Genomic DNA, 22,758 nt, shown 5'->3' with positions numbered 1-22,758 from the left:
CAAAATTCAAGAAAATTAATTCAATTGAAAATCAAAAGTGTTAGGCAATAATTGAAAATAGAAATTAATTCACAAGTACTAAACAATAATAAAACTTGAAAAGAATTCTAAGTAAATGCAAATTAATTCACAAATGTTAAATTTAATTAAATGAGTAATGATTAAGCAGTGAAAATAACTAAGTCAATTAAACTGTGAATGCAAATGAAAATATAAAATAAAAAGGCACACTTCAATAAGAAAATGAACAAGTACATAAACAATGGAAGTAGTAAAAAAAGGTCAGATGGAGGACGTTATTCAGCATCTTTGGCACAATCTCAAGAGTAGGCATTCCCACAGTTCTGCCAAATACGTAAGGTCCTGGTCAGAGAAATCTGTGGGATCAGTCAGGTCCTGGACAGAGTAGTCTGCTGGATCCGTCAGGTCTTGAGCAGGCTTTTGAGCCCCAGAAATTTCAGGATGTTCTTGGTGACTCCCGTGTACACAGGTGGAGTGGTTCCCATGATTAATATATCCTCTGTCAGCAATTAAGATAAGAATCCTTCATGGGCACTTCCTTGCCAGCCTCATGTGGAAATCTTCCACCATTCGATAAAATCTCTGTTACTTCATGGCCAGACTGTCGAGTACCTCCTGAAAGCAAGTAGGTTTTCTTGCAAAGCAGCAGACCAGATGCCTAGCTTTCTCAGGAGGTCTTCATCAGCAGTTTACCGGGAAGAGTGGGCCACCTACTATGGTTGGTTTTGTCGACAGCTTTTCTCTCCACTCCGAATGTCAGTGAGCTGTTATTAAATTTTCCTTTTCTTTCACATAAGGAAAAGGTCTTTCCATCTCAGCTTTCAGGAACTGCAGGGCCAACTTCGGGTTGATCCAGCTCCTTAAAGGCTCGGACATCTCTTCATCTTAGGAATTAATGGCGTTTTGGAGAATGGTACAGTTCTATTCAACAAAGGAGCTCAAATATCCAATGTGCGACCTTACTCTGGTCTTGAATAGTGTCACTTAAACTCCTTGTAAACCACTGCATCAATAGTTAGTGGGAGATCTGACTCTTGAGACAGTTTTTCCTATTTGCATCGACTTCCTCAAAGAGAGAATTAACTCACGGCACCATCAAGGTTGAGAGGTCTGTGGCCTTCGAATTATCCTGGATTTTGTAGGCAAGACTCAGAATCCCTCGGTTCACGATGTAAGTTCTCCTTATTTCATTCTACTCTGGAATGAATGGGTGGACAGTGATCCGTAGGAGCTCTGCCCTGTTATCTGAAGATTCCACCTAAGACCAACGGTCGTTGACTTTGTGTTGGCAGCGGTCGGTCCAGAATGGAAGTTTCGAAGATATTGTCATTCTGACTGTGTGAGGTGATTGAAGGCATACTACTCCTCATTGGATAGTTCTGCCACAGTCTGTGCAGGCTAGAGCATATGATATTAGAAGATTGAGTTCCTCTTTGGCAATTAAAAATTTGTCAGTTCATAGTGTTTTCAATGTTGGTTCCTGGCTTAAGCAGACCAAGTTCACTTCCTTCTTGAAGGACATTGCCCACAGGTCCTTGGACACTTTCCTTGGGTCTGGTGGTGGCTGCCCATCAAGTTGAGTAACTCATCCAGTGGCCCTGGCGGGACAGTTGGTATCTTACCTAAGATGATATGTAGGAGAGAGAATGAGGGAAATGGCTGGTCTCCTTTCTCTTTTTCCCTTGTCTTGCTGGCAGGCGGGTTGAAGAATTTCACACCTCATAAGCTGGAACTGGTGTCATACAGGTGAGTGTGGCAGCCATACTGGTTGCAGTATTTGTGTTGATATGCAGATAACAAATCGGTTATCAGTAGCATTTACTCCACTCTTTAAGGCCAGGTATTCACGTTCAGGTTTACCTGCCAGTTCACCCAAGACCGTTTGACGGATGCAAGTCCACACGTAAAGAGTAGAACTGTCAGTCAGATAGTTAAACTAAAGGTCATTGCCCTCATTTCTCACCTAGCCTTCATCGCGGCAACACTATAAGACAGCGATGGAAACTCTGCTGGCTGATAAGTATAAGGCGTAGAAGCTACATAGACTAGCTGCTGTGGCAAATCACTTAGAAATAGGAGAGAAGCAAAAAGGAGTAACAGAGTATGATCTAAATATTGCTTATTAAACAGAAAAGTTTATTCTCATACAAAATTATTAACACTTTAATGCCGAAGGGGTATAATAAAAATCGTCTCCCGTATGCCGAGGGGGTCTCGGAATAAGTGCCGAAGTGGAAAAAATATTTTTTTCAAAAAATCACAGTGCACTTAGTTTTCAAGATTAAGAGTTCATTTTGGGCTCCTTTTTATTGTCAATGCCTGAAGTTTAGTATGCAACCATCAAAAATGAAAAAAAATATCTATCATATATAAATAATGCGATATATGATAGCACAAAAACAAAATTTCATATATAATTGTATTCAAATCGCGCTGTGAGCAAAACGGTTAAAGCTAAAGAGTTAATTTTTTTTGTTCTATTGTATACTAAATTGTGATCATTTTGGTATATAACACATTGTAAAATGATCAAAGCAACACAGAGAGAATGTTATCACAAAATGATGCATGAATTCGTAACGCGAGGACGTAAAAAATGTTTTTTTCAAAACCTTCACCATAAATCTAAAGATTGTTCTAGAGACTTCCAATTTGTTTCAAAATGAAGATAAATTATTGAATATTACTATACTGTAAGAGTTTTAGCTTACAATTGCAGTTTACGACCATTTCAGACGAGTTAAAGTTGACGGAATGTCGGTTTTTTTATAATTTTTTATATCCAATTATTTCAAAAAAGCTATAACCTTCAATTATTTTTTTTGTATTCTACATAAAATTGCGCACATTTTCATATATAAAACTCTATGAAACGCCTAATATGAAATGGAGCAAATATTACGAGAATGCGACATACACATTTCAGATTTGCGGCGGAGAATCCGTGCGCGGAGGGAAGGAAAGTCTTTTTTTTAAAAATTCACCATAAATCTAAATATTGTGCTAGAGACTTCGAATTTGTTTCAAAATGAAAATAAATGACTGAATATTACTAGACTGTAAGACTTTTAGCTTACAATTGCGTTTTTCGACCATTTCGGTAGTCAAAGTTGACCGAACATGGTTTTTTTTCTATATCGTGATTTATATGCAAATATTTCGAAAATGAGAAAAGCTACAACCTTCAATTATTTTTTGTTGTATTTTACATGAAATTGCGCACATTTTCCTACATAAAACTTTATGTTAACGGCTAATTTAAAATGGTGCAAACATTACGAGAATCGAATGAAAAAATTTCTGATTTTTTACGGAAGAGTTACAGCGCGGACGTAAGGAAAATTTTTTTTTTTTCATAAATCCACCATAAATCAAAACATTGTGCTAGAGACTTCCAATTTGTTGCAAAATGAAGGTAAATGATTGAATATTACTAGAATATAAGAGTCTAAGCTTACAATTGCGTTTTTCGACCATTTCGGTAGAGTCAAATTTGACCGAAGGTTGAAATTTTGGCACTTATCGTTATTTATATGAAAATATTTCAAAACTGATAAAAGCTACAATCATTATTTTTTTTTTCTACATGAAATTACGCACATTTTCATATATAATACTCCATGTAATGGCTAATTTAAATGGTGCAAAATTATGTCAAAGTGACAAAATAATTTCTGAGATGTGTCACTGATACTTTTTAGTGCGATAAGAAAGAAATTCACGCTTGCGCGCCTGTGTAACGATTGTAAACAAAACAACGCCTTGATCCGCGAGCTCCCAGCATCCCCCAAGGCGCGATTCAAAAGTTTTCGCCTGGTAGGCCTATAAGTATTTTTCCGCGAATTTTAAAAAAAACTTTTTTATCGACATACCATACATCCAATCGGCATCCGACAGACAATATATGTCAACGTTTAATACATCCAATGGGCGTTAAAGGGTTAATGAACTAGGTTAAATTAGAAAATGGGGGTTGTTTTTTGGTTATTAATAAAATGGACCGTGAAGCCTACTTTCACTAGTAACACCTTTCATTAAAAGGTAGGACACTGGCCTAGACCTACACCAAATTGTATTTATCACATGGAAATGGTTTTTATTTATCATATATGATTTAGACTCGCAACATTCTACATATAGTGCAGCAGGGTTTAACAATGAAATGAATTTGGCCTATACATAGTTTCTTCATATTCTGGTCCGAGCAGCTGAGATCCTTCTCAGGCGAAATCCAGTAGCAAACTGTCAAAAAATCGTTGGTTACTCGTCCACATCAGTTCTTGTGAGTGGACTGACTCCGCCCACAAATTGTCGTCCACAAATTGTCGTCCACACGTACGTTTTAACTTGTTTTGATGAACTGACAGGGAGTCTGACAGGTAAACCTGTGTGTGAATACTCTCCCTAACAGGAGAGAGAGGAGTGGTGACAAATCCCTGTGGCATATGTGATTTGTTATTTGAACAGACAAAATTCTTTTTACCTTCCACTAATGCAATGAATCTGGACATCTTTCATTATGTTTCATCCCAGAAGGTTGAGTTTTATAGATACGTACTTTTTTTATCTATTCGCTCACAGGCTCAGACCCCCCTTCCTTAGAACTCTTATCTTCTAGGAAAGGTGGTCAGGTGAGCTGAATCCCCAGCCAGTTCTGGATACTTGTACCTCCCTCCAAGTACAAGTCTATCCTATTATTAAGACCGAAGGTTTGTTCCACATATCAACAAACAAACATGAGGTCTTAACATTAATTACCCTCCTCTAGCCACCCCTCTCATATATAACCCTCCTCTAGCTGCCCCTCTCATATATCCTGGGTTGGAAGAGACTTATATTGCGGGGTACCAGCTTGGTCGTTAACCAAACATCCACCCTGTATTTGCACGAGTTGCCAGATGCCACAGATTCCTTGTTTTACAATATCTGGTTGCTTTTACCGGTTTACAGCTGGCACTTGAAGATTATCCTATTGTTAAGACCTCAGGTTTGTAAGCTATGAAAAATACAAATTGATAAAAAAAGATTTCATTTTGAGAGAACTCCCAAACCTCCAACATGGTTGGTAGTATCTGCTAGGGATGAAAATTACAATTATTGCAAATTTAGCAAATACATCAAAAAGCCATTACATAACTTGCAGGTACACAGGACCCATTCCAGTGGATGATTGTGTATTAGGTATAGTCATGAGAGAGACGATTAAAATTTGTTACAAATCCAGGTTGCCAGATTGGTTGATTCACAGTGGTTATCCTAAATGAACCAACAACTGGTCTCAGGGAAATAATGGCTCAACAGATTCACTGGTAAGAGTTGTCATCTTTTAAATGTTGGCAAGTATTACAGCTGAAATCTTTGGCAAAACATTGACAGGGAAATAGGCACTATAAGGATTTCTACATAAATTGGGGTAGTTGTTGACCAGGGGATGGTGACTGCTCTCTTCAAAATTCTAAAAAAGTATAGATTTGGTTTTTCTAGGTTTTAGACATTGCCACTTCTTATGTGTTCTCTTTGATTTGAAGTATTGCTCTGTTTCAGGGTTCACCTTGTTAGAGCTCTATTTTCCTTAATTGATTTAAGGATAGTATGTGTAAGATTAACTGGCAGAGACTAGACATGTTTACTTGCCAGTTCTGTAGCATCTTGTCTATGTAAATAATTTGGGAACGTCATATGAATTAAAATTACTATGTCATTTGATACTCGAGATGCAATGAAAGAATAATTATGAATAAAATTTATTTCTAACAAAGACACTGAATCAGGTGAAACTTCATACTAAACATAGAAAAAACTTTATATGTATACATACAATAGTTTCCTTTAATAAATAATAAACACCATCATATGGTGAATCATATACTGTACATATTATATATGCATGCACATAAGAGGAACAAAGAAAAAACACCATAGGTATTGCAACATAAATACTTTGTCATCATTAGTAATGTAACAGTGTATTTTATAAACTTCACTATTATTTAAAATGTCTTTAGATCTGTCTTAAAAACCATTACCTAACATGTATTCCCTCAAAGCATGTCATTACGTAGGATAAAGTAAAACACTGCAAACATTATTGGATAGACAACTGCATTGCTCCAATACTAATTCCTTATATATTTTAGGGAGATTTCAAGTTTTAATTTGTTGAGATTTCTCAATCCTGTGAAATTGCAGTTTACTCGTGCACCAGAGTGCTCTTACACTAATTCCTTATATATTTTGGGGAGATTTTAGGGGTTTAATTTGTTGAGATTTCTGTCTTGTGAGATTGCAGTTTACTCGTGCAGTAGAGTAGACATGCACAATCTTTCATAAGGTCTGTACTCAGCCCATTTAAAGAGCCATCAATAATTTCGTATATTAACCCCATAACTTTAAAATTTGTGGGTTGTTCTTGTGTTGATAATATAAAAGAGCTATTCATTAAGGAGTTTACAAACAAAGGGGGACACATTTGCTACATCATCCCTAAATTTATGAGGTTACGTTCCTTCAGCATCAATCAATATCATAGTGATATCAGGCAATTGCTTTTTAATTAGAACCTCCAAAATAGTCATTGGATGAGAAAATGTAACAATTTCTAATTTTATTTTGCATACTATACTCAATTCTGAAGTCATGTTCCATCTTAACAAGCACATAATAACCCAACCCCAAAAGAATTTGTGGAATTGTAGGACAGCAAATGAAGCAAGCAAAGGTTTTACCTTATGACTAAAAACCATAATTGTCGGAACTCATTAAAACAATTCATTTACTTTTAGATACAAAATGTACCGGCACTAAAACTAGATTTTACAATACTTAATACTAAAATACATAAAGTAACCCATTTAATAAATCATAATGGCCATTAAAATACATATCATTTATAACTTTCATGATTTTTAAACATCACTTGCAAGTCTGCTCACTAATTTAGGTGTTACAGTAATATGAACGAAAGTGCTGTAAGATTTTACATCAGTTTACTGGTTAGTTTTTATTAAAAATAAATTACCATTATCATCTGATCACTCAAGTTGTTGCATTAATAACATATAACCAGCAGAAAACTGCCATATTTGGTGTTCATAATTAAAAGGCTGATATACGGTTACATTAAAATGCAGTGATAATCCTGTAACACACCAAGGCCTACCTAACAAAGTCAAAAGTCACGGTGTAATGCAATCGTCTTTTATCAGGAGCAATCTCTCAATTTGAGGGGGTCACAGAACACAGGTTGAAACATACTTCAATTTACCTTACCCTATAATAAATTTTCAATTAGTGATATGTTCCACTTACTATTAAAAGAGTATCCAGAAAAATAATTTCAACCTTATTGATTATAAATTAACCATAAAAATATTTCTATTATTATTTATTTTACAGCAGACTCACAATTTATGCAAAGGATACGAATTTTAGGCAAATAGTAATGTGCAATGGCCAGGATTATTTAAGTGGAAACCACAATGAACCAAAACTATTTACCAAATTGTCTTATCAATGTAGACAATTTTTTTTAAACACATTTCAACCTGACTTTTGGCGTTTCTAAATATTTTTGATGAAATAAATTCTACCCTCAGACAATAATTTAAATTTTCCAAATTTCTAATAAAACCCTGTAAGAATTCATAATTTATATCTTTATAAAATCTTACTAAGCAATACAAACTTATAATAGTAAAATTACATATTAGTAGCAAGCTTGTAATAATGTACTACTGTACATATTAACATTTCATCCCAACCCTTGTACACTCAAACCTTTGTATGGAAAGTTGCATAAATTGCAAGTCCACTGGAACAGGAATGATAGAAAACTAATAGAAATCATAAATGATGCTTGCTCCCTATTGTGAAATCAGTTCTTTGACTATACTTATATAAATTTGATTGATGTTAGCCAACCTGGTTAAACTACCCTTGTTGAGTAAATTTTCTAACAATTACAGTTTAACTCAAAAGTAGTATACCATCAGCATGGATGACAAAATTCTCATTATTTTGTATGTAATATGCTATAATATATAGTGATAATATGTATTTAGTGCTAATAAACATCATCTGATCTACATAGATGAAAAACATGCCAAAGTAAGCCCCATAGATCCCTTTTAATAAAACAGGATCACTACAAGACAATAAAGCATTGAAATCCTTCTCATCTACAATATCACAACAACACACTCCAATATCATAAATTCCCTGTAACCTAAAGTTACACAAAAATAATTTCATCTCTGATAGATAAAAACAATCCTATTAAATATGAGCTTCGCTAAAATTATCTCTCCCTTAACCCTGACATACACCAGCTTTCCCCAAAACTTCAGATACAGTACAGTAGCAACTCGTAGTTCGAACTTAATCCGTTCCAGAAGGCTGATCGAAGTACGATTTGTTCGAAATATGAAACAAATATTCCCAAAGAAATTATGGGAATCAGGATAATTCGTTCCAGCCAACCCAAAGAGTACCCCTTCTCATATTTTTTCTATTATATGTTTAAAAGTTAAATTAAGTGTAAAATAATGAAAGTACATTATATGAAGTAAAATTTTCTCAATTTTATTTTTCTATGAACGATTTACAAATTGGTAAAAATGGCACCGGTGGGCTGGGGGATGGAGGGAGGAGAGACAGGAACTCTGAACAAACCAATTTGGTTGCAGTATGCAAAGGTTGAAAAAATCAATTTTATTCGCATATTAGGTACAAAGACTATCAAAGGAATCGATAGTGTGTGTGTCCGATTGTGTCAGAGAGAGAGAGAGAGAAATCAGCGTGTTTACACTTGGATCTTAAGTGCACGAAAGAGATTTACTCCACAATACATCAACTTACTGTTGGCAAACAGCAGACTTTTAAAACAAACATGAGTATTTTGCAAACAATTAAGTAATAAGTCAAGAAAGCAAGAAAAGGAGAGAGATAAAATCACTTTTCACAAGGAAGCCAATTCAACAAACAATCGAAGGCATGCAAAAGCTGAAAGCAGCACCAGTTTGTTTATCACAGAGCAGAGTTACTTTTACAGTAGTAAAATATCATAATAAGCATTTGTCACTAGATTAGTATTTTACCGCAACAAAAATGAAAGTGATTTGGGAAAATTGAGCGTAAGTGAAAGAAATAGGTGAATAAACATCCTCGATCAGCTGATAAGTCAGTGGGAAGTAGAGCCGTTCCCCTCTCTCTCTCTTTACTGTACTATTGCATTTGTTTTCTTGTTTTATTATTGTTAAATTTATTGTGAAATAAAGTTTTATTTTTTATGTGAATTGGTACTGCTTTTACGCACATATAATAGTAAAGAATTTACTGTCTCTTCACTCCTCAACAATACCACAGTGCATGGTAACTTAAGATCATAAAATCAGTCATTCATCAAAAATATACACACTTCCTCCCTCTACGTCAAGTAAGCTGTTTATCACTCCAATGACAAATGATTTTGTTAAATCATTTGTGCAAAATTTTATTGTGAAAAGCTTTGTTCTTTCATTTACTATTTTGTTAATATTGTTCAACTAGACCGTCTCACTTGGCGCACCAAACGTTGGTTCAATTAACTTTTTTTCTTTTCTTTTCTTTATTGCATTTATTTGTTTTCATATTTTATCAATGCGTTAAATTCATTGGGAAATTCCCTTTTTATGTGAAGTGTTATTGCTTTTACGTACATACAGTAATATTTTAACTCTCTCTTCTTCTCTCCTCAACATATCAATGCTCCCTCGTAAAGTCTCAAGGGCGTGACGTCACCATGGTTACATACGATTTTATACATCTTTTATGCCAAGTGTTATATTGAAAGCTATATTTTATATTGAATGCTTTATCTTATACTGTTATTTTGTCGAATATCGTCATTAAACTAAATATTGTAAATGAAAAAAATTAATAGTTTAACTTGTAAGACCCAGCAGGGTGTCGAATACAAGTATAAACTAGATAATCAGTCGGTTCGAAGTACGAGCATTTGTTCAACAAACGATACAAAATTTTCTCGAAAATTTTGTTAGAAAAACAGAAAGTTAGACATAAAAAACATTGAACATACGAGGTACCACTGTACTTCCAAGCCTTGGATATCTTGTATTGCATAGACATGCAGTTTACCTATAAAAGATAAGTTATTGGAAACAGCTAGATAGCTGGTATAGTTATAATCCAATACATGTTAAGAATGCCAATGAAATTCTTCTCATAATTAACATCGCAAGATTCAAGACAGTTTTGAGTTCCACATTTTTTAATGATACCTATACTTGCCCTTTCTTGAGGATAGCAGTCAATAATAGTGGACAAAAATAAATTTCTTATGAATATCCATCTAAAATACACACAAATTTCCAATCATGATAGCCATTTTATAACAATACCAAATAACCCATTTTATAACAATATACCAAATAACCCATTTTATAACAATACCAAATAACCTATTTAGATCCAAAGAAATATAAAATAAGCCATAAACTAGGTACGTATATACAATGAACCCCCATATATTCTGGGATTTCTCTCTGGAACTTATACCTCCATTTTTTGTGGAAAATTTGCCTATTTTTGTGATAAAACTTTAAAACAAGTCATAAACAGTTTTAGTGGGGGTTTTCTTTAGCTTTAACTAACAAATTGGGCAGTTTTAAGGTTTTTATAGAGGTTTCAACTTCGCTGGTTCCAGCTATTCGTGGGGGGGGGGAGGTAGCCACATCCCCACGAATACGGGAGAACAGTACTGTAGCAGAATTGATTCAACTATGGGAACTAACGTACAGTACTGCTTATTTTTTAAGCATTACTTTTAAGCACAGTCCATTCAGCAACAAGCACTACTTAACATGCAAATACCATTGGCATCATTATTATAATATTATAGAATGTACAAACAAAGAAATGGTTTCTTTTATAAAGACCACGCCACTACTTACTAATTACAAAAACTTATGTCTAACATATGAGAATATGAAAGATAATGAGACCTGAGAGGCAAGCAGATTGGTTAATATTAAACAGTAGTTTTGTGAGACCACAGTTCCAGTGCTGAACTCTTGCCTTGCTGTTTCAAAGTTAAGCTCTTAAAATTGGAGCAAGACTAAGTGAAGCTGGGCAGTTTTTAAAGGTGGTAGGATATCAAAGGGGATAGACAAAAACCAAAGGCAGAAAACAATACTGGTGGGGGCTGAAGTGATGCTACATAGTACTGTCTGTAGTGTGTTCTGTGGGGCATGGTGTACTTGACCCCACTACAGGCAAAGGATTATAGTTTTCAGAAGAAATGAGTGGTATACATGCCTTACTAATAAAGTGCCCTCTTCTGCCATCTCTGCATTGCTAAGTCCCATTTAAGTTGAATTGAAATATTTTATAGTATTTTATTAGCAAAGGGATTTGTTCAAGCTCATGTGAAATACATAATGTATTATGTACCCTTGTACACTGTTCTCAGCTTTATAATTATCCTTTTCATTTAAGTTTGTTACAGGTATATCAGGTGGTAAACTTTAATTAATGTTTAATTTTTTTTTCTTTTTCAGATCATTAAAAAGTTATGTTACTGGTAAATCAGGTGGTAAACTTTAATTAATGTTTTAAATTTTTTTTTCAGATCACTAAAAGTTGTGTTGGGTATGTGGTCAAAATAAGGCACGATGATGGAATGGCATAATGTCCCTCTTTTGCTGATTTTTGGGGGCCCATTATTGCCCTACTCTTTTACTTTCCCCACTTTTTATTCTAAGATGATAACCTGCTATCAAGGGGAGCTCAAATAAGACCTTAAGCCACAAGTCACAGCCTTCATATATTTGCAGAATTTTTTACCCCCTGATCTTGTGTATCTATTGGTTTTTGTTAAATTGTTAACTCTTAGGGATTTCTGTTACTTTCCTACATCTTTTTGTTTATTATTTTATAATTAGATATCCAAAATATTTCTCACAAATAAAAATAAATTAGAAATAAAACTTGTACTATATTAATAGCCTCAACATAGTTCTTAAAAAAATTAGTTTTAACAATTAAGGTAGAACTATAGGCATTTGTTACTTTCCTACATCTTTTTGTTTTAGTATTTTATTATTAGATATCCACAATACTATTTCTCACAAATAAAAATAAATTAGAAATAAAACTTGTACTATATTAATTATAGCCTCAACAAAGTTCTTAAAAAATTAGTTTTAACAATTAAGGTAGAACTAGAGTCCACACAGGGTAAAATTAAATTTTTAAAAATACCATATACCTTACATACATATCTGCATATACATAGCATGTATTCTGACAATGTGGGTAATTCAATAGGTGGTACTATTTTAATAATCATAAAATTAGCTTATAATGTTTTTGTTCATTGGATGAGCACAAACATTATGGCCACTGTTATAAATACATTCATTTATGTGATAAGATAATTAATTCTAGAAAAACTTACGATATAAAAAATATATTTGGCATTCTGTGATGCTGAAGCCATTCACCTTTGACTCTTCCAAGTTATTTATGTGGGGAGTTCATTTTTGTAGAGCAAAACTTCATGCGAGTTTTTATTTCCAACAGTTATGAATAAAGCAGCTTTGTTTTGAAATGCTGAACTGCCTCCGTTTGAGGAGCACAATCATTTCGTGTGGCAAAAGGAGTTCTTTGCTACCAGTTGCATTACACACTTATATTTAATGTTTAAAAACTTGCCTTTTGACATTATAAAGTAGGATATTATCCATTTACAATTGTAGTTAAAATTCATCTGACTGCACTACCATAATATTAAATATTTTCATAGTTTTGTTCTCCACTCGTAGTATTAAAGTTTTCAACTTTCAGACCTTGCATGGTGCTGTGTGGGGATTACTAAAGGGGGTTTGCAGCATCACCTTATCCCCCTAGCCTCAACCACTTTTGTTAATCCTCCATTCCTGCTTCTCTTCCAGCTTGCTATCCAACCACCCCAACTCCCTTTCTTCCTGTCTAAAGTTTTGATTGGCTGAAAGGGCCTCTGTGATTGGCTTTAAAGCCAGATTTTCATAAATCATATTAAATTAAATAATTTTCACATCTTTTTAAAAAAACTTGCATGCACTACATGAATACAGTAGTACAAGAGCAACACTTTGGCTCTCCATCTTTTTTAGTGTTTATTTATATATACTACTCGAGTTTGTTAAGAGGTGGTCAAAGAAATACCACATACAGTAAATACGAGGAAATTTTCTGTACTAGACAAGCCTTTGTTACCAAGTACAGTACTGTATACTAGCAGCAAATGAGGCATGTTTATATATTCATTAATAATGCTACTCTAAACACATGGAATTTCTAAGAAATTACAAACCTACATTTTGATTGTAACCCTTTCTAAGATTCACAAACTTAACACTTCTATATAGTAATTAAAAAAAATAAATCTATAGCAATGACAATTACTTGCACTGCATTATACACAATATAAGAAACTCTATAACATTATGGGAGCTTTCATTTCATTTTTTCAGTTACTACCTATTAACCCATTACATCACAAGTTTTTTTTCTCTAAGCTGGGTAATATTTTGTGATATTGTGTATGAATCAAGGCAAGATGAGACCAAGATTCACATTGTTTTTATTGCATATATTAAGCTTCAAATAAGCTGTCCCTCATATGAGGACAATGGAACAATACAGAGTACAGTCAACGCCACATATTCGCAGATTCCTCTCTGGGCCTTCTTTGCAGTGTATTTTTCTGAGAAATATCCAGAAATTACCGTATTTTCTTATCAATTTCATCATAAAATGCACTTTTTGTGATATTTAAAAAAAAAAGTATAAAAATTTTTAGTGGGTTTTTCTTGTCTTAACTAACAAAAAAGGCAGTTTTAAGTGTTATATTGGGGGTTCCAAGTATTCGCAGGTTCTAGCTATTTGTGGGGGGGGTTTGGTACCCCTCCCCCACAAATACAGGGGGATAACTCTATGTATTTTGGAAAAAAAATGATCTGAATGGCTTACGATAAATGAGTGAAAACAGTCATTATTATTAGAGTAATTGGCAACAGAGTAGGGATACACCATCTTTATTCTGATACTTCCACATCATATAACTTGAAATGTCTTGCAACTAAAGATTTCCATTTAGGGAAATTATGGAAGAAATAAAATTTCCCTTTTAGCAGTTTGGTGGCAGGCAAAGCTTTCGATTTAAATTTTTTTTTTTTTTACGGTTTTGAACCAAAGATTTTTAAGCGAAGATAATGTTGCTTCACATTTAGAACAAAATGTTCTTTCTCTGTCTTGAAGGGTATTTTTGGCACCTATGCTGCAACTAATTTTTTAATAACATGGCCTCCTGTGCTGCAACTCATTTCTGAAAAGCATGGCCTTCACCATCATAATGTACACCAAAATTCTAGAATAAGGCCCCAAGGGTTTATGAGGTTGACCACTGCTACTGCTGTGTTTGCCACTTTCAGGTATGGTACATATACCCATCTTTTAAATTATAACAATTCAGCTGTTCCCTCCCAAACAACAAGTAAAACAATATCCAATGACAGCCATATTTAGTGAGTGACAAAAATTGGAACCCACTAAAATTTTTTGCTTCTAATTGATGCAGAATTTTTACCACCTAAAACAGTCAAAAGTGATCCACACCAACCATACTTTTTTGGAAGTTACAATGGTAATTGGCTGAAGAGTACTTTCCCTAGGTCCTAGAATTGTTTACCCAACATCTGACTTTAGGAGGTTCAATTGTAACAAAGTTTGATCCAACTGTTGAAAGTATTAACAATTTATATGTCTGTTTTTCATTTTTGTCAAATCTGTAATCATAGACTCTTTCCCTTTTTATAAATCTTTAAGTCTTCAAGGGTGTCAGAGATTTTCCAAAAATGCAATCTTAAATCCTAAATTTCTCAACTACATACTTACGGAAGTCATAACCTGTACAATAGTTGCCAAAAATATACAGAATGACTCATCAGCATTTCTTGGAAATTGCAAAACGACTTTTGAACTAACTAAATGATCATACTTTGGTACTGCAGCACTCCTACCACAAAAAATAAAAAATGGCAAGAATATTCTGAGGAACCATGAAGGGTCCCAAGTTTGTATCAAGATCTGATTATTTTCCGGTGGGTAAACTGAAGACTGTAATACCATCATTAATATACTGCTAGACATTCATAATATTTTGGGAATTTTTCTCATCTAGGTCTTTTTATCTTATTTATTTTCATTGGAATAAGCATCATCACAAAAATGAATTATGTCTTCTATTTTGAAAACTTCTAAATGGCAGTCCCTGGTTATCCGCGGGAAAACCACCATTAACTGAAATTAGGCGATTCATGGTGCCATTACCCGGATATCAATGCTGATAACTGGGCCCTGGTTCCATTATCAGTGGCAATAACCGGGCCCTGGTCCCATTATCGGCGCTGATAACCAGGGAGTGTCCCGGTTACAGACGTGATATCTGGACTCAGCATATTATGATGCCATAAATCGCCAATTTTTCAAGTGCCATACAACTAGATCGCCATTAACCGGGGACTGCCTGTACATAGCAACTTTGGCAACAGATATGCCAGGATCTTTAATTGACAAGAAGTGTCTCACTGAAGCTAATTTCTGTTAGTTTGATAAAAGCAGAATCCCCATTAAAGACTGAATCTTCAACAACTAGAATAAATCACCATTGTCTTGGAATGGTAACATAATAACAGCCAGTATCCCATTATGCAGCTCCAACATGATCATACCCTCAATATCTTCATAGGATGACACTAATTTATCCAACTATTGCCAGTCACCTGATATAGTATATGAATTAACAAAACATTATTGTACATAATAATAATACATATCACTTGTAATAATGCATCACAAATTACATTATCAATGAATTATTTTGTATTGATTAACATGTTCGAAAAAAATGTAATAAATATTTTGTAGTTAAAACATTTTTTGGATTCATTAAAAAAAAAATTAGGTTGTTCGGATAGGTTATGGATATGATAGACCCACAAAAATTATGGAAGAACAAGGTAAAGACAGTCATAGAGGGGAAAAAAGTATATACATACTATTTAAGCTGTCCTCAAATGAGGAGACTGAGGGAGCTAATTGGTTAATATGCAATCTGCTTTACTACCATGCATTTTTAACAGGATCTACACACACCTGAACAATTGGAGAGGGAAAAAAATATCTAATTCAACTGCATTGTGTTGTCCAAGATAAAATAATGCCAAGGACCGAAGCCCCATCTTTTCTAATCTTTAATAATCGTGCTTAAAATAATGATTTTTCCTATTACCTTCTGTACTTCTTTAAAATGAACACCATATTCTTTGGAACCTTAATTTTCAAGTCCGTGGCTGCTGTGTGCTTATTTCAATATGGATATGGTTCATCTTCCAAATACATAATAGTAATGATAAAAAGGCTATCTTAAAGATGTGAAGTTTTACTTTTTAAGGAACTAAACATTTACATTTTGACTGTAACCTTTACAAAAAATTTGAAACTAAACAGCTATTTAATAATAATTAAAATCTAAAAGTATAGTTAGATTACCATTACTATTTGCACTGTACTATTACCTAAAAGATCAGAATCTATATTTTCCACAACCCTTGGTGAACTTTACATATACATAACTTCAAATGACCAAAGGCCCTTGAACACAGTTACCTATTAATGTGCATTCTATACACCTGAAGAAATAAAAAAATCAGTTTCCTTGTGTTTTCCAAGTTAGAATAATGCTGAGGTACAATTAGAATTTTTTTAATAATCCTAATTACTTCAAAAAGATTTCCCACATGGCAACAGTCACATATGACTAGAAAACAATATTCAAAGTAGCCTCTTTCCTCATTAACTGAAAACAACGATCCTACATTTGACGCTTCACTGAAATATGACAGAGTACAATGGGGCAAACTCTTTCACCAAAAACTGTATTTAATGTAAAATTATTCATTTTTAAAGTGGGCAACAAACTATATACCTCCTAATTACTCATATAATGTAATTTCAAATTATTTACTAATACATAGTAGAAAAACATTCTTATAAATGCGTAATTTGCTACATTTGTGTCTACTCAGCAAAATTACCCATCACAAACTTCAATGTCTGTTGACCATAAAATGTGAAGACTATGTACACCTAAATCTAATCCCTCTTTCTATTATAAATTAAGAGACCCTCTTTCTTTTACAAATAAAAAAAAATACCCCCCAAATAACAAAAAGTACATAAAGTATGTGAGAAGTGTCTTAATACTGACTTAACTATAAGTACTGTACTTTTAATTTTGTTCAGCCTGGAAAAAATTTTCATTTTTGCCAGATAAAAAAAAGTAAAGTATTGTTATAGTGCTTTCAATCCTCTACTAAAGGGACTCTTGCGCCAGTATTTTTAGGTATTTATGGGCCCATACACTAAAGTTAAAAAATGATCCTTTAAGATACTATAGTTAGTTGTCTACAGGTTTTTATGAATTTTGGCATGTTTGCATGCATGCAAATTTAATAAAGCCAATTGACTCAGTTACACCTGTCAAAAGATAAATGATCAGAAAATTTGTGTTTTCTTTGAGTTTTTCTTAGATTTGTTCAATACTTTTGTCTGAGAGGTTGACCCTACTACTGCAGGGCATTTGTTCTTTAAATGTCTCATACCCATTTTTCTATGAGACAATTTTTCTAAGATGTGTAATTCATCTCTATTCAATGACATCACAATATTTTGTTCATGTGACTGGATGGAACGTGTCCCTTAAAAACACACACACACACACAATATATATATATATATATATATATCTATATATATATATATAGATATATATAATATATATATATATATATATATATATATATATATATATATATATACACACACACACACACACACACACAACTGAGCTACTAATGTCCTTTAGATATTAAAGGACATTTGTAGCTCTATATATATACGTATATGGATCACGGTAATGTGATATGACACATATACTATATACGAGCATAATAAAAAACACCTAAAAAATAACTAAAGTGGCTTATATAGGAGGCTAGGTCAACAAGGAAAAGCTGAAGCCAAACAAAGATCATCCAGTGAAAATTCAGCAATTCTGCTAAAAACTAAAATCCAGTCTTGAGCTGTTTGTAAATCTCTTTTCGAGGCAGATAATGTGAATATTTCTAGTGCCAAATAAGAGAAACTAGTAAATTACCCTGAATATGATGCTAGAGCTGAATAATTAACCAGAAGTGTCTCGAAATACAGCCAACACTTGCACAAAAAACCACCTTGACTTTAGTTTTTTTTTTCTTTCTTTTTTCCCAAAGGCAAAGTTTTACAACTTCAAAATTTTCTCAGGCTCCATTGATTTTGAACCTAGAGGCATTCTAGTTCTTTTTGTTCTTTGCTTCTGAAAGGTTCTAGTTCCTTTTTTGGCTAGGTTAAATAGTCTGCCTAATCAGTTAGTACCAACAGATAATAAGAGAGTAACTGAATAATTTAACCCATTTTATAAACTTGATTGTGTATAGTTTCCAGTATGACAAAAATTAGGTTGATTTCAAAATATATCCTTAGGAATTAAAAAAAAATAATACAGGGGGTCATGATTTCAAAATATATCCTTAGCAATTTTAAAAAAATGTATGGGGTCATAAGGGCCTTAATATACAGGAAGAGCTGCTGTTTCATAGGTGAGGGCAGATACTCCCATGTACATACACAGAATCTTCAATTATTTCCAGAGTTGTGACTGTTGCTAATGCTGGACAAAATAAGTATACATGAAGATATCACATCCAAATACAAAGTAAGAGCAGCAAATACACATTCATTGGGTGAAATGGCATACTTGTGATTACAGTACCTCTAATCATGAGTTTCAGTCCACTATTAACTGTACAGGAAGAGCTGCTTTTTAAAGATGAGGATAGATACTCCCATGTATATACAAAAAATTTCAAATTTACTACCAGGTTTCTTCAGTTGCGACTGTTGCCAATGATGGACAAAATATACATGAAGATATTTATCACATCCAAATACAAAGTAAGAGCAGCAAATACATACTCTTCAGGTGAAATGGCATACTTGTGATTACCTCCAATCATTATTTGTGTGTCAAAAACCAAATAAAAGGAGAAGAGCAGGGCGCCTAAGCACGAATACACCAAGTTCAAGATCTGCAAATAGAAAATCATACATCAAAATTCTAATCTAAACTACTTTAATAATTCACATCCTCCAATAAATATAGACGATTTGCAAGCCAAAAAACTTAAAGATGTTATACTTTATCAATATTTCTTAAAATTACTCACATTAGATAATGTTTAGAAATAAATAAGTTTACTAAGGAAGTTTCATATTAAGGTTTTGATTATATATCAAGGGAGCTGGGCAATATATGAACAAATGGAAATTGTGGAATTTGAGGTATCTTCTCAATTGCTAGGTATGGCACATGTCAACTTGTATGTAGTACCATACAGTACCAAATTATGTTTCATTTTGTATTTATGGGGTTTCCCACAATGTGGTAGTAATATGGAAAATCTGGGTGTGCGAGAAGTGGCTTGTGGTTCTGAAATCACTGTGTTTTGTTTATGAATTTGTTTGTGTATTGTTTATTTGTTTGTATGGTGGTTTTACGTTGCATGGAACCAGTGGTTATTCAGCAATGGGACCAACAGCTTTATGTGACTTCCAAACCACGTCGAGAGTGAACTTCCATCACCAGAAATACATATCACTCACTCCTCAATGGAATGGCTGAGAATCAAACCGCGACCAATGAGGTGGGAAGCAAACACCATACCAACCACGCCACTGAGACCGTTTTGTTTGTGTATTAATCTTTGTTTTTTCTTTTTTTAATTGCACTTGAATGAGGTAGTGTTACGATAGGCTCCCCTCCTTCCTTCACCTGATCTGTGGTAGGTTTCATTTAGTTAGGACCCTTCTCCTATCAAAAGCAACATCAGAATAGATATCTGCTAATAGAAACTGTGGTGGAAATAAGAGTCTGTTTATTGACAAGTAACAAAACAGTCACACAGTAGGTGAGACCGAATCCATTTACATATTCCATTCCAAGTTACACATATATGACACTTAATTAACAGTGTCTGTCCCAAATGGGATGGGGATCAGAGAAGGTGCTTAAATATCTGTCAAGCTGACTTTGCTGGAAATGGGATCTAAGATTTGTTTGAATGAGTGAAGTACTTTTGTGTACAAAAGACTGCATTAAAAGATTCTTAAGTAATTTCTGTCCTCGGCTTGGATGTCATAGCTAAAATAAACTTTGTGGCGATCCCCAACTTATATGTTAACTTTCATAATTGTCTTTGGATTATTCAGAGATGAAGTTCTGAGAAAGATAAGGAACTATTTGGGACATGCACTAAAATTGGAGATTTATTGATAACATTTTTATTATTGGTAATACTTATCAAGTTTGGGAAAGTTAAGTATACAAAGATTGTTTTGATACACTGTAGTTGTAAGTATGAAATAATTTAGGTTACGTATTAAAAGATAATTGATAAACCGGTTAATGTAAATAAAATAAGGATAAAGTTTTATTTGAAGGTCTTCGGACTACTATACTAATATTAAGGTTAATAACCTAGTACAGGCGGGCCGCAGTTAACGGCACAATCGCTTAGTGGCAAATCGGTTTTACGGCTGTCGTCAAAAATATTCATTAAAAAAATATGGTATTTTAAGGTATTTTTATGGCACAATTTCTGGTTAACAGTGCGGCTAGCAACGTTATGTCTAACGAGTACGTACATACGTTTGTAGAAATACCATTCAGACCATAAACGTTATGCAAATGATATTAAAAAAATTTATTGAGAGTTATTACATAGGTATTAGGGTAAAATACATGCCTCTGACGCTGAAAATATAGTTAAATAAGTGCAAATTTAGCTATGGATATGTAAATTTATAAATGTTCATGCTTTTATGTTTAAAATGTGTATGAAAATGTATTACGTATAGGGTATTTTTTTATTTCTGCACAGAAATATGATACAAAGGCAGCTTTTGAAACTGCCCTTCACATAACCAAAGAGGATGTTTTTTCATGTTTGTTATTGTGAGCTGCCGCCTGCCACTCTTCCGAAAATATAGTTAAAAAAAGTGCAAATTTAGCGATCGATGTGTCGATTTTATAAATGTTCATGCTTTTTTGTTTAAAATGCTTATGAAAATATATTATGTACATATGTAAAGGGTATTTTTTTTTTTATACTTAAATATGTTTTTTCATGTTCGTTTCTGTCCGCCGCTGTTCCGAAAAATGCATTACAGAGACTTCACTTGGTTATATTTTATTAATTTGGGAGCTAATTATAACTAATTTTGTTAATGAAACTTCAGCTTTTTGTTAAAAGTTTTCATGCATTTATGTTTGTGTATAAAAAATGTATTATTAGGGTATTTTTTTTATTCTTGTACATAAATATTTCAGTGCATTACGCATGTCCATTTGAAGTCTTTGTAACAGCCCTTCACATGATGAAGACAATAGGTTGTTCAGTCGCTCCCAAGTAATAAAATTTTAATTTATATCATTGAGTCATGTTTTTATAACATTATATTTACAATTGTTGCATAAATTGATTATAAAAGACAAAACTCGCGTATACATTTGATTTTGCAACACTGCAATTTGTTTGTTTTTCCATGGGATGGAAGTACAAAATAAAACTGTGCGACTCGGTTGATTTTTTGCTTTGTTATTCGAGCAAAAAATTGAGGTACAAACGTACGAGCTCGAGATGCCGCTGCTACGTAGTTAGCATAGTGACGAAATTAAGATAGGCACAGAAGAAAAAGTAAATATGTATTTTTTCAATAATTTTTTTACAAAGTTATACATTACTTCACTGTATCCAATAATATTGTTTGTATTCTCATATTATTCTATTATAAAATACTACAGTAAATATAAGCCAGTATTCTGCGGAGTGGCCAATGTTTTGGTTTGGAATTCGGCTGATGGCGAATACGAGTTTGTTTCGCCATACGTATTTAACACAATTCTGAGCGAATTTTCTTGCTTCTAGTTAGCATAAATGAATATCTACATACTTGACTTATGAGACAAGGTTATTTTTCCTTATACAACGTGTTTTTAGGTGGAAATATGACTTGAATAGGTCTCATTGTGATTGTGAACTATTTTTTTTTTTCGTTAACAGATTACATTGGCAGCATGTTTATTGAGAAAAAAAATTATGTGATTCCGTTCGCAATTTTCCGATACATCATCGTAATGCGAACTTTATATTATTTATCATATATCGGTGTGAAACCAACAGTAAAATGTGGTCTTTCAAGCACAGTAGTTTCGATTAAAATTATTTCATCTCAATTTTATGTAAGGTTGTGTTTAATGGCATACGTTTACTGGAGTTTTATCTTTGTTGCCGATGCACGATAATGGTCATTAGCAGCTTGAACAGCTTTCTCAGCTTCAGCTATAACTAGGTTTAAATTTAACAGTATATTTCCTGATTGATATTTGATGTATACTGATCTTTGATCTATAACTATAAAGTTATTACATTAAGATATCTCAGTCCTATTCTACATAACATCATTTATAACAACTACGGTAATAGTGTATACTATAGTACGATGATTGAAATACAAGCCAAACGGATGTTATCCAATTCC

At 33.4% G+C, this 22,758-nt stretch overlaps 1 protein-coding gene across 1 annotated transcript in view; it reads right to left on the bottom strand.

The window, feature by feature from the left end:
* Positions 1 to 18,559: 18,559 nt before the first annotated feature.
* The window catches only part of LOC135212092 (protein lifeguard 1-like), a 78,586-nt gene continuing 74,387 nt past the window's right edge, over positions 18,560 to 22,758 (bottom strand). The window contains exon 6 of the mRNA XM_064245468.1: positions 18,560 to 19,247. Within this exon, the coding sequence (XP_064101538.1) occupies positions 19,047 to 19,247 (201 nt within the window). The 3' untranslated portion in view covers positions 18,560 to 19,046. The remainder of the gene's footprint in view (positions 19,248 to 22,758) is intronic.

Source organism: Macrobrachium nipponense, chromosome 40 (assembly GCF_015104395.2).
Source record: "Macrobrachium nipponense isolate FS-2020 chromosome 40, ASM1510439v2, whole genome shotgun sequence".
NCBI classification, from domain to species: Eukaryota; Metazoa; Arthropoda; class Malacostraca; order Decapoda; family Palaemonidae; genus Macrobrachium; species Macrobrachium nipponense.
This window is presented reverse-complemented; position numbering and strand designations above follow the sequence as displayed.